Here is an 18,501-nt window from a genome sequence, read left to right on the forward strand (position 1 = left end):
GGGAATCAAGACCTAACCAAGTGGACAGATTTTTTTTTTAGGTTCCAGTATAATTTTTTTTTAGTTTTTATTGTCCTTTAAGTGAAAGTTTACAAATCAAGTCAGTCATACAAAAATTTATATACAGCTCGCTGTATACTCGTAGTTGCTCTCCACCTAATGAGACAGCACACTCCTTCTCTCCACTCTCTATTATCCGTGTTCATTCAGCTTCTGACCCCCTCTGCCTTCTCATCTCTGCTCCAGACAGGAGCTGCCCACATAGTCTCATGTGTCTTCTTGATCCAAGAAGCTTACTCCTCACCAGTATTGTTTTCTATCCTATAGTCAAGTCAATCTCTGTCTGAAGAGTTGGCTTTGGGAATGGTTCTTGTCTTGGGCTAACAGAAGGTGTGGGGACCATAACCTCTGGGGTCCTTCTAATCTCAGACCATTAAGTCTGGTCTTAAAATAGTGGTCTCATGCAATATTTGTCCTTTTGCAACTGACTAATTTCACTCAGCATAATGCCTTCCAGATTCCTTCATGTTATGAAATGTTTCATGGCTTCATCATTGTTCTTTATCAATGTGTAGTATTCTATTGTGTGAATATACCATAATTTATTTATCCATTTATCCGTTGATGGGCACCTTGGTTGCTCCCATCTTTTTGCTATGGTAAACAGTGCTGCAGCGAACATGGGTGTGCATATATCTGTTCGTGTAAAGGCTCTTAATCCTCTGGGATATATTCCAAGGAGTGGGATTCTGGATCTTATGGTAGTTCTATTTCTAGCTTTTTAAGGAAGCACCAGATCGATTTCCAAAGTGGCTGTACCATTTGACATTCCCACCAGCAGTGCAGAAGTAGTCATGTGGTACTTTATGATATATCTCTTCTGTTGCCTTCTTAAAATTATTTATTACTATTTAACTTTTTATATTTAGCATTATCATTAATTAAATTATAAGCTTCTTGATGTTGGGGATGATGTCTGAGACTCGATTATCACAGAACCCTGTGTGGAGTAGATGTACAATAAATACTTTGATTTGATTGTTTATTTACTACTTTTTTATGTTGTTGTTGTTAGGTGCCATCGAGTTGGTTCTGATTCATAGCAACCCTGTGCAAAAGAAACCGAAACACTGCCGGTCCTGCTCCGTCCTTACTATTTTTGCTATGCTTGAGCCCATTGTTGCAGCCACTGTGTTAGTCCATCTCACTGAGGGTCGTCCTCTTTTTTACTAACCATCTGCTTTACCAAGCATGATGTCCTTCTCCAGGGACTGACCCCTCCTGATACCATGTCCAAAGTATGTGAGACATAGTCTCACCATCCTTGTTTTTACGGAGCATCCTGGTTCTTCTTCCAAGACAGATTTGGTCCTTCTTTTGGCAGTCCATGATATATTCGATATTCTTCACCAACACCATAATTCAAAGGCGTCAATTCTTCTTCGGTCGTCCTTGTTCATTGTCCAGATTTCACATGCATATGAGGCGTTTGAAAACGCCATGGCTTGGGTCAGGTGCACCCTGTCCTCCAGGTGACATCTTTGCTTTTCAACACTTTAAAGAGGTCTTTTGCAGTCGATTTGCCCAATGCAGTGGGTCTTTTAATCTCTCAACTTCTGCTTCCATGGGTGCTGATTGTGGATCCAAGTAAAATGAAATCCTTGACAACCTCAATCTTTTCTGCATTTGTCATGATGTTGCTTAATGGTCCTGTTTTGAGGATTTTTGTTTTATTTATGTTGAGGTGTAATTCATACTAAAGGCTGTGGTCTTTGATCTTTATCTGTAAGTGCTTCAAGTCCTCTTCACTTTCAGCAAGCAGGGTTGTGTCATCTGCATAATGTAGGTTGTTAATAAGTCTTCCTTCAATCCTGATGCTCCATTCTTCTTTATGTAGTCCATCTTCTTGGATTATTTGCTCAGTATACAGATTGAATAGGTATGGTCAAAGGATACAACCTTGATGCATATATTTCCTGACTTTAAACTGTGCAGTATCCCCTTGTTCTGTTCGAATGACTGCCTCTTGATCCATGTACAGATTCCTCATGAGCACAATTAAGTGTTCTGGAATTCCCATTCTCTGCAGTGTTATCCATAATTTGTTATGATGCACACAGTTGAATGCCTTAGCATAGTCAATAAAACACAGGTAAACATCTTTCTGGTGCTCTCTGCTTCTAGCCAGGATCCATCTGACATCAGCAATGATATCCCTTGGTTCCATGTCCTCTTCTAAATCCAGCTTGAATTTCTGGCAGTTCCCTGTTGATACACTGCTGCAGCCACTTTTGAATGATCTTCAGCAAAAATTTTGCTTACATATGATATTAATGATATTGTTCAATAATATCCACATTCTGTTGGATCAGTTTTCTTGGGAATAGGCATAAATATGGATCTCTTCCAGTTAGCTGGCCATGTAGCTATCTTCCAAATTTCTTGTCATAGACGACTAAGCACTTCCAGTGCTGCATCTGTTTGTTGAAACATCTCAACTGGTATTCCATCAATTCCCAGAGCCTTGGTTTTTGCCAGTGCCTTCGGTGCACCCTGAAGCTTGAACTTCTTCCTTTGGTACCATCGTTTCCTGAAATGGTTGAACATCGATGGATTCTTTTTGGTGTAGTTACTCTCTATATTCCTTCCGTTTTCTTTGTATGCTTCCTGCATCATTTAATTTTTCCCCCATAGAATCCTTCAGTATTGCAACTCAAGGCTTGAATTTTTTCTTCAGTTCTTTGAGCTTGAGAAATGCTGAGCTTTTCTTCCATTTTGATTTTCTATCTCCAGGTCTTTGCACATGTCATCCTAACACTTGTCTTCTGGAGCCACCCTTTGAAATCTTCTGTTCAGCTATTTTACGTCATCATTTTTTCCTTTTGCTTTAGCTACTCAGTGTTCAAGCTTCAGCCTCTTCTGACATACAGTTAGGTCTTTTCTTTCGCTCCTGTCTGTTTAATGACCTCTTGCTTTCTTCATGTATGATGTCCTTAATGTCATTTCACAACTCATCTGGTTTTTGGTCATTAGTTGTCCGTGCATCAAATCTGTTTTTGAGATGGTCTTTAAATTCAGGTAGGGTATACTGAAGGTAGTACTTTGGCTCTCATGGACTTGTTCTAATTTTCTTCAATTTCAACCTGAACTTGCATATGAGTCATTGATGGTCTGATCTGCAGTCAGCCCCTGGCCTTGTTCTGATTGATGATATTGAGCTTTTCCATCGTCTCTTTCCACAGATGTAGTTGATTTGATTCCTGTGTATTTCATCTAGTGAGGTCCATGTGTCGTCACCGTTTATGTTGTTGAAAAAAGGTATTTGCAATGAAGAAGTCGTTGGTCTTGCAAAATTCAATCATGTGATCTCCAGCATCGCTTCTGTCACTAAGGCCATATTTTCCAAATACCGATCCTTCTTCTTTGTTTCCAACTTTCATCGTCCAATCACCAGTAGTTATCAGTGTTTCCTGATTGCATGTTCAATCAATTTCAGACTGTAGAAGTTGGTAAAAATCTTCAATTTCTTAATCTTTGGCCTTAGTGCTTGGTGCGTAAATTTGAATAATAGTTATATTAACTGGTCTTCTTGTAGGCAAATGGATATTATTATCCTATCGCTGACAGCATTGTACTTCAGGATAGATCTTGAAATGTTCTTTTTGACGATGAATGCAATGCCATTCCTCTTCAATTTGTCATTTTTGGCATAGTAGATCATAAGATTGTCTGTTTCAAAATGACCAATACCAGTCCATTTCAGCTCACTAATGCCTAGGATATCGATGTAATAGGCTCCATTTCATTTTTAACAATTTCCAATTTTCGTAGATTCATACTTTGTACGTTCCAGCTTCCGATTATTAATGGATGTTTGCAGCTATTTCTTCTCATTTTTAGTCATGCCACATCAGCAAATGAAGGTTCCAAGAGCTTGACTCTATCCACATCATTAAGGTTGCCTTGACTTTGAGGGCACAGCTCTTCCCCAGTCATCTTTTGAGTGCCTTTCAACCTGAGGGGCTTATGCTCTGGCACTGTATCACGCAGTGTCTTGCTGCTGTTCTTAAGGTTTTCACTGGCTAATTCTTTTTAGAAGTAGACCGCCGGGTCCTTCTTCCTAGTCTGTCTTAGTCTGGAAGCTCAGCTGAAACCTGTCCACCATGGGTGACTGGTGGTATTTGAATACTAGTGGTGTAACTTCCAGCATGACAGCAAGACACAAACCCCCACAGTACGACAAACTGACAGACACGTGGGGGAATTTATGTATAATAATTGTATGTACTTCCGTTATACGTACACACATACGTGTGTGTGTATATATGTTTTATGTATAGACCCTAAAATGCTATTAAATATTGTAGGTGTATTAAATGTGCCTAATGGTGTGTTGTGAAACATTTCATTTGATTTTAACATTAGACAGTTTAAATATGTAGTTTTCATCAAAATAAACTATGTGAAAATTATTTTGAAATATAAATTGTTAGACAAAGTGAATAGATTAAAAAAAACCTTTTATAATGTAGACTATTTGTCTACCTAACTTTAAGTAATTAAGAGAAGCCAAACAATAAATAAAAGTGGATTAAATTAATATCGGGTAAGGGGGGTATTTCGATTACTTGAATAAATCAGTTAAATTTTCTGAGCTTTCTTATTTGTAAAATGAAAGAAATTATATAAACACTTTTATATGCCTCAGAAGAAGAAACATTGTGTTTATAAGTCAAAGAAAATTCACCATTTTCTGTATTTGACTTAAAAGTTTATAATGGCAGAATATAACATTTTTATTTTTCCCTGTCTTCATTTTCTTTACTCAGACTTTTCAGGGAGTTGTAATTGGACTTCCCCTCCCATCTGCCTCCAGATATGCCAATAAGAAATCAAGCATAATTTCAGTCTGAAAAGAAAATTTTGAGAAATCAAGGAGGATAAACATAGAGGTGATAACAGAGGAGAAAATGGGATAATAGATACCGTTCATGTAACACTTATAGGGTCACTATGATTCGGAATCAACTCCACAGTAACGGTTTGTTCACCTTGGTGGTGCAGTGGTTAGGAGCTTGGCTGCTAACTAAAAGGTTGGCAGTTCGAATCTGCCCTGTGGGGCTACTCTGTCCTAGAGGGCCACTGTGAATCAGAATCAAATGGATGACATCAGGTTGGGTTTTGGGGTATATGCTTTTGGCATTTCTTTTAAGCAGTTAACACACCTAGTACATATGCCCAGAGAACCCTTTCAGGTTGATTAACACTAAGGAAGGCTTAGAAATGGTGCTTGGAAAGAAGAGATTTAAAAAGAATAAGGGCTTACAGTCATCATTAACATTTTGAAACTAACATGTAAAGACTGTAACACCTCTGTGCTTGAATTTTCCTGTCATTTCTCATTTGGAAAAAAAAAAGATTCTAATAAGTATAACTTTATCCCAAATAAAGTAATTCCCCTCCCAACATTTGAAATTTGTCTTTTGCAGCATGTCTTATGAAATGGTTACTGAGTCAGCCTTCTAAGTTTAGTTAAGTTTTGATGATTGTCAGTTTATAGGTTTCCAGGCTTTATTAGTTTAAAGATCTTAAAATACATCTAGTAGCATGACAGGTTTCATTGCTTACTATGTTATGGGTAGATTTATGAGAGATTTTATCCTTGTATACTTAAGATTTACAAATTTTATCTTAATAGTTGAAAGTTTAATACAAATTTATCCACTTAGGTTTAAACAAGTCTCTTGAGTGGTGTTTCCTCACTGATGGAGAATTACTTCCAAGCAGAAGCTTACAACCTGGACAAGGTGTTAGATGAATTTGAACAAAACGAAGGTGAGAATGTACATTGGTGAATCTGTTTGCATGTATTGTAATTGTATAGGATAGGTATTTGGAGCTCAGGCTTTACTACTGTACTGCCTGGATTCTAATCCTACCACTTACTGGCAAGGTAGCTTTGGGGAAGTTGTTTAACTTCTCTGTGCCTCTATTCTCATCTCTAAAATGGAGAAAATAGGATCTACCTTCATGGGATTGTTTTAAAGATTAAATTATATAATTCTTGTAAATGGTTTAGCATAGTATCTGGCACATAGTGCTGAAAAAGTTAGTTCTTCCTCTGTATATTATTATTATGAAGTCATTGGACTTGATTTTATTTTTTTAATATCCCACATTATAGTCAAGAAAAAAGTTTAGTATGTGTGTTTGCATTTCCTTAAGTAAGAAAAATAACTCATTTCATGATTACCCAATAAAGTAAAGATACATTTTAAACCTAATTTTTAAAGATTTAAGTTTATAAGTAACTGCCAGAATAGTTAATTACATATCTTCAAGGCTCAGCCTCAAAATGCCTACTTAAGATCACTTAATTTAAGGAAGCCTTTTCCCTAAAATCCCCTTCTCTATTTGATTTGAATGGATCATCCATATTTAAATCTCCATTGCTTATCTCACTGTACTTTCCCTGTGTTCTCTATTTTTAACAGTGAAGGGCATGAAGCATATTTACAAAGTGATATATTTCTGTCTAAAGCCCATAGTTCAGTGATGGTCTCCAAACCTCCACTATATCTAGTAATTCAGGTTGTTTTTTTGATAGCAGTTGGGAAGAGAGATTAGTTTTGATTTTGACACTTTGGGTCTATGATACAGCAAGCTTTAAATAGAATTTGGGGTCCTGGGGATAAGGAGAGAGGAAGGGTCCCTGGAATGGCCTGCTTTACTAACCCTTAGGATTATTACTGATTGTGAAATCTCATCATTCGGGATTTTATTGGATCTAGATGGACTTTGTTCATACCAAGCTGGAAGATGTATTATCCTTTGAATTTCAACCACTTAATACAAGTATTTTCTTCACCCTTTCTTTGGTTTGGAAACCCTGGTGGTGTAGTGTGGTTAAGTGCTATGGCTGCTACCCAAAAGGTCGGGAGTTTGAATCCACCAGGTGCTCCTTGGAAACTCTATGGAGCAGTTCTACTCTGTCCTATAGGGTCACTATGAGTCAGAATCGACTCAACGGCAAAGGGTTTGGTTTGTTTTGTTTTTTCTTTGATTTGGCCCTATATGTGTCACAGTTATTTAAATCATCAGATGTCTAGACAGGTACTAAACCTAATCCTGTGAATACTAAGCTTCTAGAATATCATTGACTGTAAAAAAAACTGTAAGTTCCCTACATTATTCTCATTGTGACTTCTGTAGATTCTAGTAGGTACTTTGTATATAGTTGATTTTCAATACATTTTTGTTGAACCAGTAAAAATTGTCGTTTTGGTTTAAAATGCTTACAGAAGATGTATTTGCTTACAGAAGATACATCTTTTAGAAGGAGAAGGATTTCAGAAACAAGCTTTTTGGTAGTAACTACATGGGTTATTTGTTTGAACTATTTTTTTGAATCTCAGTATAGCTGTATTAAAACTACAACATTTAGCCTGGTACTTTCGCAAGTACGCTTTAAATAAGGTACTTTCTCTTTTTGTGTTACTTTGTTTCCTTCTTTAAATTAAAATGTACCACAGACTGTGATAACACTAGGTAATTAATATTATGCCTAGGCAGTAGATGGTTGAATAAAAAATTTTAATAACCATTCCTGTTTGAGTGTTATTAAATTGAATTGAATATTATTCTAGTAAGAAGCAGTGCCTCCTTTTGCATTGCTGGGAGCCAGCTTGGAAACATGATTTCTTTTCACAATGGAAGCACTTATTACTTAACCCAAATCTTTGCCAGCCCAAATTTGGTAAAACTCAGAATTTAACACTCAGAGGATACTAAGCCCATTCTCTACAAAATCTGATTTTTTAGGGCCTTTACTAGCCTTTCTAGTGTTTTTTCACTACTTTCTTACACTAATCCTTTTCTCAACTCAAACTAATTTATGTATTGCTCTTTCAAATTGCTGTTTGGTGCTATGCTTCTCCTTGTAGCTTCTACTTTTTTTTCGTGTGCTTTAAGTAAAAGTTTACAGTTCAAGTTAGTTTCTCATGCAAAAATTTATACACACATTGTTATGTGACCTTAGTTGCTTTCCCTGTAATGTGACAGCACACTTCTTTCCACCCCACATTTCCCATGTCTATTCAACCAGCTCCTGTCCCTTTTTGCCTTCTAATTTCGCCTCCGGACAGAAGCTGCCCGTTTACCCTGTTAGCGTAGTGGTTAAGTGCTATGGCTGCTAACCAAAGGGTCGGCAGTTCGAATCTGCCAGGCGCTCCTTGGAAACTCTATCGGGCAGGTCTACTCTGTCCTATAGGGTCACACTGAGTCGGAATCGACTCGATGGCACTGGATTTGCTTTTTTTTGGTTGTTTGTTTTTTATCTACTTGAGCTAAGAAGCACTGTCTTCACAAGTATTGTTTTATGTCCTATATAAAAAAAAAATAGCCCAGTCTAATCTTTGTCTGAAGAGTTGGCTTCAGGAATGGTTTCAGTTCTGTGTAGCCCCTACTTTTGAATCCCCTCTTTTCCAAACTCATATAAAATTGTCTGAAGCCTAGCTCAGGTCCTCCTGCCTCCATGAATTTGAGCTTGCTACCTCAGTGTGGAAGATATGTTTCTTCTCTGAATTTATTTTCTACTTCTGCATAGTAGTTTTCAAATGCTTATGCTATTCTATACTGCAAATTAGAGATCATGTGTATTTTGTCTATATCTTATTGTACCAACCAGATTATATACTTCCTAGAGGCCAGAGCTATTATTTAATCTTCATGTTACTCAAGCCCAATGCTTTTACTGGGGCAGATACTCAATTTCCATATATTTGTTGTGTACCTAATACAAACCAGGCTCTATGCAAAGTGAGTGCTTACATTTATGGAAAAACATCATTTCTGCCTACAGTTTAAGTGTGAAAGAGATAGATAAGCAAAGCATTGCATTACAGTGTAGTAAGTGCTTTAATAGGGGTATGAATAAGTTGCTATGGTAGCATTGAAAATGAATTTTACTACTGATGACAAAACATACCTGTATAAGTTCAGGACCATAACTATCAGAGTTACTATAGGAAGAAAGGTAAGAAAGGCAATAAGTACATTATTTTGTATTTCTCTAATTAAACACGTATGATAGTACTATAATTCGAGAGAATAACTTAGCTGACACAATTATCTATTAAAAAGTAAATGAGCATTTTATATGAAATTATGCTTATTGATAAATATAAGTGGGTTGATTTAATGAGGTAAATGAATACTTTTTTCTAGGTGTCCTCAGGTAATAGTGTAAATATGAACCTTATTAAATTAATAATGCATTGTGACAAGGTTATGATATATTGTAGCAAACTTTTTTTCTTTACTTGTTATGGACAAATTTCAAATATATACAAAGTAAACATCATAGCATAATAAACTCCAGTGTGCCCATTGCCCAGCTTCAGCAGTGATCAACACTTTGCCATTTTTATTTCATTTATACCTCTATTTGCTCCTTACTCTCTGCTTCATGGAGCCCTGATGGCATGGTGGTTAAGAGCTTGGCTGCTAACCAAAAGGCCGAAAGTTCAAATCTACCAGCCGCTCCTTAGAAACCCTGTGGGGCAGTTCTACTATGTCCTTTAGGGTCTCTGTGAGTCAGAATTGATGGCAACAGGTTTGGTTTTTGGTTTTCTCTGATTCACTGCTGTTTATTTAAAATAATTTTTTAGGTAAAATTTATATACATTAAAATGTGCTGGTATTAACTGTGTAGTTTTGACAAATAGCTATATCCGTGTAACCTACACCCCAATCATGATATTGATTATAGAGCATTTTGTCTTCACAGAGAATTGCCTCATTTTCCTTTCCACTTGATTACTACCTCCTCATCACTGTTCTGTTTTTTTTTTTTTTTTTCCAACTTCAGATTAGTCCCTGCCTGGTGTTGCACCTGGGCAATCTGAAGGTGCCTTCTCCATAACTGGGTTCCAGGACAGTCTGTGGGGCTGATTTAGTTATGTTACTAGATTAAGGTAGAATTCTATTGTTTGGAATGTTTTATAATTTACCATTTGACCTTGTTTAATTTAGAGGGAAGAATCTTAAAGATATTTTCTTCTAGCCATATCTGCATAAGTTCAGGACCATTTTCTAACTGAAAATTAGAAACCTTCATATATATCCTGGGAATATTTTATTTTCAGAGCTTAATTGGAAATATAGTTTATTAACTTAGTCCTGCTAAGGTAGCTTTTCCAGTGTTGCCAGCAAACTTATTGTAATTATTTATCTTTTCAGATGAAACAGTTTCTCCTGCTTTATTGGATACAAAGTGGAATAAGATTCTAGATCCCCCTTCTCACCAACTGTCATTTAACCCTGCATTGGCCAGTGTGAATGAACCCGCGGTTTCTAATGAGTCACAGCCACAACTGAAAGTCTTCTCCCTGGCTCACTCAGATCCTCTGCCCACAGAGGGAGAGGACCATTGTGCTAATGGACAGGACAGTAGTCTAAATGCAGAGATTGCCACAATGTGGATTGATGAAAATGCTGTGGCAGAAGATAAACTTATTAAGAAAAACCGTAACCGAGATGATCAGTGCAGTGCTGTTGAAGGGGGAGAGAAGAAGTGTGGAAACCTAGCTTGTCCGCCAGATGAGAAGAACGTTCTTGTTGTAGCCGTCATGCATAACTGTGATAAAAGGACATTACAAAGTGATTTACAGGATTGTAGCAATTATAATAATCACTCGCTCATGGATGCTTTTAGCTGTTCACTGGATAACGAAAGCAGTCAAACTGATCAATTTAGTTTTAGTATAAATGGGTCTGCTGAAAAAGATGTTAACACAGAGAAACAAATGGATCCATTGACTAGACCAAGTGCAGAAGGAAATTCTGTTAACCGTCTACGTACAACTTCATCTGATAGTCTAGCCAGCGTCTGTTCCCCTTCACAGTTAAAGAATGATGAAAACATAGCTAGGGGCCCCTCCATGTATACGGTTACAAGTTTAACAATCGATTCAGTGATCTCATCGCATGGAACAGATGAAAGCCCTGCTGTTAAAAAGCAAGAGAATTATACACCAGATGAGGTTCTCACTGGCAAAACCAGCTCTTCTAGGACAGATGTAGGTAGTCCAAACTCCTTTTCCCACTTGAGTGAGGGGATTTTGATGAAAAAGGAGTCAATAGAGGAGAGAACAACAGAAGAATTCCTCCGACCTGGTTTACCTTTGCTTCTCAATCCAGACATGCCTAATGGATCTGGAAGTGATAATTGTGAACAGTTTTCAGATTGCCTTGTGCCCAGCGAAGTTAACCTTAAGGCTGATGAAAATGAAGGTTGTAGACATGAAGAAGTTCTTGACACTACAGAATTTCTTAATATGAGAGAGCATTTCTCTGAGTCTCAGGAGATGACTAATTGGAAATTGACTAAACTAAATGAGATGAATAACAACCAAGTAAATGAAGAAAAGGAGTTTCTGCCAGTGAGTCACCCTGAGGACACGTGTGATAATGGAGGAGAGTGTGATGGAATAGCAGATTTAAAAGGAACTTGCATGAATGAAAGTGAAGGATGTGATTTCTCCACTGTTAAGGATACACCAGCAGCAAATTCTCTATCTAATGGTTGTGATTCCTGTGGAATGCAGAGCCCAGTTGTTGCTTTTGTTCCAAAGACTTTACCCTCCAAAGAAGATTCAGTAACAGAAGAGAAGGAAATAGAGGAGAGCAAGTTGGAATGCTACTCAAATATTTATGAACAGAGAGGAAATGAGGCCACAGAAGGGAGTGGACTACTTTTAAACAGCACTGGTGACCTAATGAAGAAAAACTATTTACACAATTTCTGTAGTCAGGTTCCATCAGTGCTTGCGCAATCTTCCCCAAAGATGGTAGGGAACCTGCAGTCTATCAGTGCACCTTTTGGCGGTGCAAGACCCAAGCAACCTTCTAATCTTAAGCTTCAAATTCCTAAGCCATTATCAGACCATTTACAAAATGACCTTCCTTCAAACGGTGGAAATAATATTAAAAACAAAAATGATATTCTTGGGAAAGAAAAATTAGGGGAAAACTCAGCAACCAATGTATGCAATGCCTCTTTGGGAAACATCTCTGTTGCTGATACAAATGGGGAACATTTAGAAAGTTATGAGGCTGGAATCTCTAGTAGACCGTGCCTTGCATTAGCTCCAGATAGCCCAGATAATGATCTCAGAGCTGGCCAGTTTGGAGTCTCTGCCAGAAAGCCATTTACCACTCTAGGTGAGGTGGCGCCAGTATGGGTACCGGATTCTCAGGCTCCAAATTGCATGAAATGTGAAGCCAAGTTTACATTCACCAAAAGGAGGCATCACTGCAGAGCATGTGGGAAGGTAAGTTGTGTGTATCATCAGCTCAGAAACCTGGCATGCCCTTTTTGTACTGCTCAATTAGAAAATAACAAAGGCGCAATATAAGGTGAACATACTTCTGATTGAGATGGCATCATAAGTAGTTTTTGAAAACCTTATAGAGCACAGTTTTACTCTAACACACATGGGGTCGCCATAAGTTGGAATCAACTTGACAGCAACTGGTTTTTGTCTTAGTAAATTTCTAAATAAAAAATGAACTTGCAGATTCTTTGAGTTTATGTAATTTTTGTTGATGCTACCAAGACTTCAGCTGAATCTGTTTTCATGATGAGAATTGAGGATGTGCTAGCTTTGTGGTTTCTGTATTGATCGATACTTGGTTCATGGGATTGTTTGAAATAAGGAAGCTGTTCTTCCTTTGGTGAAGGAAATATTTGTAATTGACTTCATAACTTTCAATTCTTGAGAAATTGAATATTACACTTAGAATCTATCCCAATTTTTTTTCTGTAGAATTTTTGCCATTATACTAGAAATTTTGGAACTTCTATACATACACACACATTTTTTGTCTTTTCCCCCACATAACTTTGATACAAGATAAATTTGGAAGCTATAGATCCTTGTGACAAGGTTGTAAGAATAATCGATGTTCCTTAGCTCTCCCCAAATTCTGTTAGTTAACACATCAACTTACTAGTTTTTTTTTTTTTTTTTTTGACAAGAGGTACAAACAAGGAGGGAAGAGGATTTTGCATTTTATAGAAAGAATGTGAGGTCTACTGTCAGGTCTGGATTTGAGTCTCAGGTTTGTTACTACTAACTACATATAACTTCTCTAAGCTTTAGTTTTGTTATCTGTAAAAACAAAATAGAATGTTAATAATTTTCATATGGCCGTTGTGAGGATTAAGTGAGATTGCACATGTAATAGTAAGTGCTTCTTAATTACTCTCTACTCACTTCTTGCCTGATTTATAGTCTGTCTGTGTTAATTAGGATGCTTTCAGCTGCAAGGAACAGAGTGTCTGACCCTCAGTGACTTAGACAAAAATAACATTTATTTTATATAACAAGAAGCCTGAAGATAGAGACTCAATTTGTCTGGGTACAGAGTAAGGATCACTGAAGTTCTCTAGGTCTTCCCTTCATGGGCTCAAGATAGTGGCACAGCTGTAAACATCAGATCCAACCTGACAACTTCCCAAGTGCAGAGAAACTGGTGGAGGGCAGAGGAGCCTAGGAAAGTATCCCCAGAAACAACTTCTTTCAGCTTATTGGCCAGTTCTAGGCCATAAATCCAATCTTAGACCAATTATTGGCAAAGTGGAACAGAATTGCCAGGATCGATTAAGATTGCCTGAGGCCGAGTACAATGTTAACTGAACAAAAGTGGGATTCTGTTAACAAGGAGAAGGTGGAGAATGGCTTCTGGTGGGCAATCAGCAATATTTACTACAAGGTCTAAAGAACAGAAAAAAGCCAAATGATGGGAAGCAGAAAGAAGTTAAAGCTGACACTGGGCTGTTGGTCTCTATTATTAAAACTTGAAGAAAATAATGTGTCTAATTCCTAAATATTTTGCAATCTTGTTTTTGTTAAAGGAGACCTATGGTCAGCAGCCTGAACAGTGTAGTTCTCTATTAGTGGATTAGGTTCATCATATTTATGTTGCTTTACATTTTGCTTACTGTGTTTTAACACTTTTTGAAATTTTTGCATACTTAAGCAAATAATAAAAACATTTTTGGTCAAGATCAGCATATCCATATTTTAATGAGTAAAAAGGTACCTAATGTGGATTTAGAAAGAAAATTGTGACAGAATAGAATGCACATAAATAAAAAAATTAGATGGGATTTCTGCTCATTAGATAGTATATTTTTAATAAAGAATTTTGTTATGTAAGTGACCTGAATTTATGGATTGGCAATATGAAATTCCATCTTAATTTGTCTTTTCGTCATTTACCTCAGGGATATTATAAGGATTAATGAGATAATGAATGTAAAAATCTTTGAGCCTTTCGGAAGAAAGGGGCTTATAAATACAGATATGCTTTTTCTAGGTAAAATATTACGTTAATCACTTTGTACTGGAAATATAGCTAGAAAAATACCCTAAGCAATATGATTTTGTAAAATAATGTTGAACGTTGAAAAATTCCATTAATTAACTAATTCCATCCTAGTAGAAATGAAGCATATCCAGTAATTCCTCTACTTAATATCTATAGCTAAATTCTCTTTACTTTGACAAGCGTATAATATCTGAAAGATTCTGGGCTATGTGTTGGAGATTCAGAAGTACATAAGTTGGGATTTATGACCTCATGGAGTTTATAATTAAGGACACCAATTTGAATGATTAGAGAGGGGAATGTCTGGATTTCCTGGAGGAGTTTTTTTTTTTTTTTTTTTAATTGTGAACTACTGATCTGAGGAGACAGACAGACCTCCCCAAATACAATGCATTAAGTGTCCCAGTTATGTGTGGTTTATGTTCATTCTCATCTAATCTTCATCACATTCCTGTAGAGTGAACATTATTTTTTTCTATTTGACAAGAATCTGAGGTTCAGAGAGCTCAAGGAATATGCCCAAGGTCACACAACTTGTAAGTGCCAGACCCTGAGTTTAACACCCAGGTCCAACTTTGCAGCTAGCTTTCCTCATTCATATTAGCAGTATGAACAAAATACTTTAGAATCATTGAAGAATGGAAGGTTAATTTTGCCAAAAATGGCAGAGGGAGTCGGAAAAGAATGACACAAAAGGTGACTACTTGGAGAAAAAAAAAAAAAAACTTGGAGAGGGAGATAAAAAAAGTGGATATAATTTTTGGAACAAAGTTCTAGAGTAGGTCAGAAGAATGAGAATGTTATTAGAACACAGCTGCAGAATTAGCAGAGGAAGTAAATTCATCTTACAGAATATGTCAAGATAGAAATACAGTTGAATATAGGAGTTAATAGAAAATCATGGCAAGTTATTTAGTACACTATAGGGCCTGTGTTAAGCTGTTGATAAGTAGTAGGTATAATTGTTATAAGATTCTTGGTATACTATTTTACTCAAGTAGAATAAAAATAAGTATACTAGAATTTGTGGAACTGTTAAAATGTTGCAGTTTATCGCTATACTTCTAAAATGGGGAATCAAGACATAGAGGTTCCATTGTTGCCTTCATTGTTAGGTGGGGAGAGAAATACCTCTTAAGTGGAAAAGCATGTTACACGTGATAAAATGCTTGACAAAAGTGTTTTATGATTTTTTACATTATTAATTTAGATAATTGCTCCATGCAGTAGCATAATCCTGACTTCTCCTGTGTGATAGGTGATAAATTAGAGTAGAAAGAGTACAGAGAACTACCTCCTCAAGAGGTGCCTTAAAAATTAAACTTATTTCCATTATTATATGTTGTTCTTAGGTGCTGTTGAGTCAGTTACAACAAATAGTGACCGTATGTACAACAAACAGTGATCGTATGTACAACAGAATGAAACACTGCCCAGTCCTGCAGCATACTCACAGTTTTTGTCTGTGTTTGAGCCTATTGTCACAGCCACTGTGTCAATCTGTCTGGTTGAGGATCTTCCTCTTTTTCACTAACCCTCTGCTTTACCAAGCATGTTGCCCTTCTCCAGGGATTGGTCCCTCCTGATAAAATGCCCAAAGTATGTGAGACGAAGTCTTGCAATCCTCACTTCTAAGGGTCGTTCTGGCTGTACTTCTTCTAAGACAGATTTATTCGCTCTTCTGGCAGTCCATGGAATATTCAGTATTCTTGGCCAGCACTGTAATTCAAAGGCATCATCAAGTCTTCTTCAGTTTTCCTTATTCATTGTCCAGCTTTCACATGCATGTGAAGCAATTGAAAAATACCATGGCTTTGGGTCAGGCGCATCTCAGTCCCCAAAGTGACATCTTTGCTTTTTAACACTTTAAAGAGGTCTTTTGCCCCATGATTTGACCAATGCAGCATGTCATTTGATTTCTTGACTGCTGCTTCCATGGGTATTGGTTGTAGATCCAAGTAAAGTAAAATCCTTGACAACTTCAGTCTTTTCTCCATTTATCATGATGTTGCTTATTGGTCCAATTGTGAGGATTTTGTTTTCTTTATGTTGAGGTGTAATCCATACTGAAGGCTGCAGTCTCTGATCTTCATCAGAAACTGCTTCAAGTCTTCTTCACATTCAGCAAGCAAAGTTGTATCATCTGTATGTTGCACGTTGTTGGTTTTCCTCCAATCCTGATCCTGCATTCTTCTTCATACAGGTCACCTTCTCAGATTATTTGCTTAGCATACAGATCGAATAAGTATGGTGAAAGGATCCTGATGTACACCTTGTCAGATTTTAAACCATGTGGTACCCCTTGTTTCTGTTTGAATGACTGCCTCTTGGTCTATGTACAAATTTAGCATGTGTGCAATTAAGTGTTATGGAATTCCGGTGCTTCACAATTTTATCCATAATTTGTTATGACCCACGCAATCAGATGCCTTTGCATAGTCAATAAAGCACAGGTAAACATCTTTCTCTTACTCTATTTTCAGCCAAGATCCACCAGACGTCAGCAGTGATATCCATCATTCCACATCCTCTTCTGAATCCAACTTGAATTTCTTGCAGTTCCCCGTTGATATACTGCTGCAGCCTTTTTTGAATTACCTTCAGCAAAATTTCACTTGCATATGATATTAATAATATTGTGTGATAATTTCTGCATTCTGTTGGATCACCTTGAGTTGGAATGGGCACAAATATGGATCTTTTCCAGTCAGTTAGCCAGGTAGTTGTCTTCCAAATTTCTTGGCACAGATGAGTGAGCACTCCAGCATTGCATGCCTTTGTTGAAACATCTCAATTGTTAATCCATCAATTCCTGGGGCCTTGTTTTTTGCCAGTGCCATTAGTGCAGCTTGAGCTTCTTCCTTCAGTACCATCGGTTCTTGATCATGTGCTACCTCCTAAAAATGGTTGGATGTCAACCATTTTTTTTTTTTCTGGTATACTAACTCTGTGTTCCTTCCGTCTTAGTTATCAAGTGCTGCTGTAACAGAAGTAGTACAAGTTGATGGCTTTATCAAATAGAATTTTATTCTCTCACAGATTAGGAGGCTAGAAGTCTGAATTCAGGGTGCCAGCTCCCAGGGAAGGCTTTCTCTCTTTGTTGGTTCTGGGGGAAGGTCCTTGTCATCAATTTTCCCCTGGTGTAGGAGCTTCTCAGTGCAGGGACCCTGGATCTAAATCACATGCTCTGCTCCTGGCATTTCCTTCTTGGCGACATGAGGTCCCTTTCCTCTCTGCTCAATTCTCTTTTATATCTCAAAAGATTGATTGACTCAACATGCAACCTAATCTGTAGATTTAGCCCTGCCTTAAAAACATAACTGCCTCTAATCCTGCCTTATTAACATATAAAACCAAAAGCAAACCTGTTGCCTTCTAGGCTATTCCAATTCATAGCAACCCTATGGGACAGAGTAGAACTGCCCCATAAGGTTTCCAAGGAGCAGCTGGAGGAGTTGAACTGCCAACCTTTTGGTTAGTAGCTGAGCTTTTAACCACAGTGCCACCAGGGCTCTGGTTAACATCATAGGGGTAGAATTTACAGCACACAGGAAAATCACATTGGATCATAAAATGGTGGACAGTCATACAATACTGGGAATCACAGCCTAGCCAAGTTGACACACATCTTTGGGGGACACAATTCAATCCATAACATCTTCCATCTTCTTTTGATGCTTCCTCTGTTCAGTATTTTGCCTGCAGAATCCTTTACTGTTGCAACTCAAGGCTTGATTTTTTTTCTTTGGTTCTTTCAGCTTGAGAAATGATGAGTATGGTCTTCCCTTTTGATTTTCTAACTTCAGGTCTTTGCAGGTTTCATTATAATACTTTACCTTGTCTTCTCTAGCCACCCTTTGAAATCTTCAGTTCAGCGCTTTTACTTCATCATTTTTTTCCATTCGTTTTAGCTACTTGATGTTCAAGAGCAAGTTTCAGAGTCTTCTGACATGCATTTTGGTCTCCTCTTCCTTTTCTGTCTTTTTAATGACCTTTTGCTCCTTTATGTATGATATCCTTGATGTCATTCCATAACTCATCTGGTCTTCAGTCATTAGTGTTCAGTGCATCAAATCTGTTCTTGAGATGGTCTCTGAATTCAGGTGG

At 37.3% G+C, this 18,501-nt stretch overlaps 1 protein-coding gene across 4 annotated transcripts in view; it reads left to right on the forward strand.

Moving 5' to 3' along the window:
* ZFYVE9 (zinc finger FYVE-type containing 9) overlaps positions 1-18,501 on the forward strand; it is a 230,502-nt gene that overhangs the window by 80,128 nt on the left and 131,873 nt on the right. For 3 of the 4 annotated variants that reach the window (XM_049875153.1, XM_049875157.1, XM_049875156.1), the window contains 2 exons: positions 5,730-5,835; positions 10,240-12,332. In XM_049875153.1, the coding sequence (XP_049731110.1) occupies positions 5,766-5,835; positions 10,240-12,332 (2,163 nt within the window). In that variant the 5' untranslated portion in view covers positions 5,730-5,765. Of the gene's footprint in view, positions 1-4,829; positions 4,953-5,729; positions 5,836-10,239; positions 12,333-18,501 lie in introns of all 4 variants that reach the window. The other variant, XM_049875155.1, reaches the window with a different exon arrangement.

Source organism: Elephas maximus, chromosome 3, assembly GCF_024166365.1.
Source record: "Elephas maximus indicus isolate mEleMax1 chromosome 3, mEleMax1 primary haplotype, whole genome shotgun sequence".
In the NCBI taxonomy this organism is placed as follows: Eukaryota; Metazoa; Chordata; class Mammalia; order Proboscidea; family Elephantidae; genus Elephas; species Elephas maximus.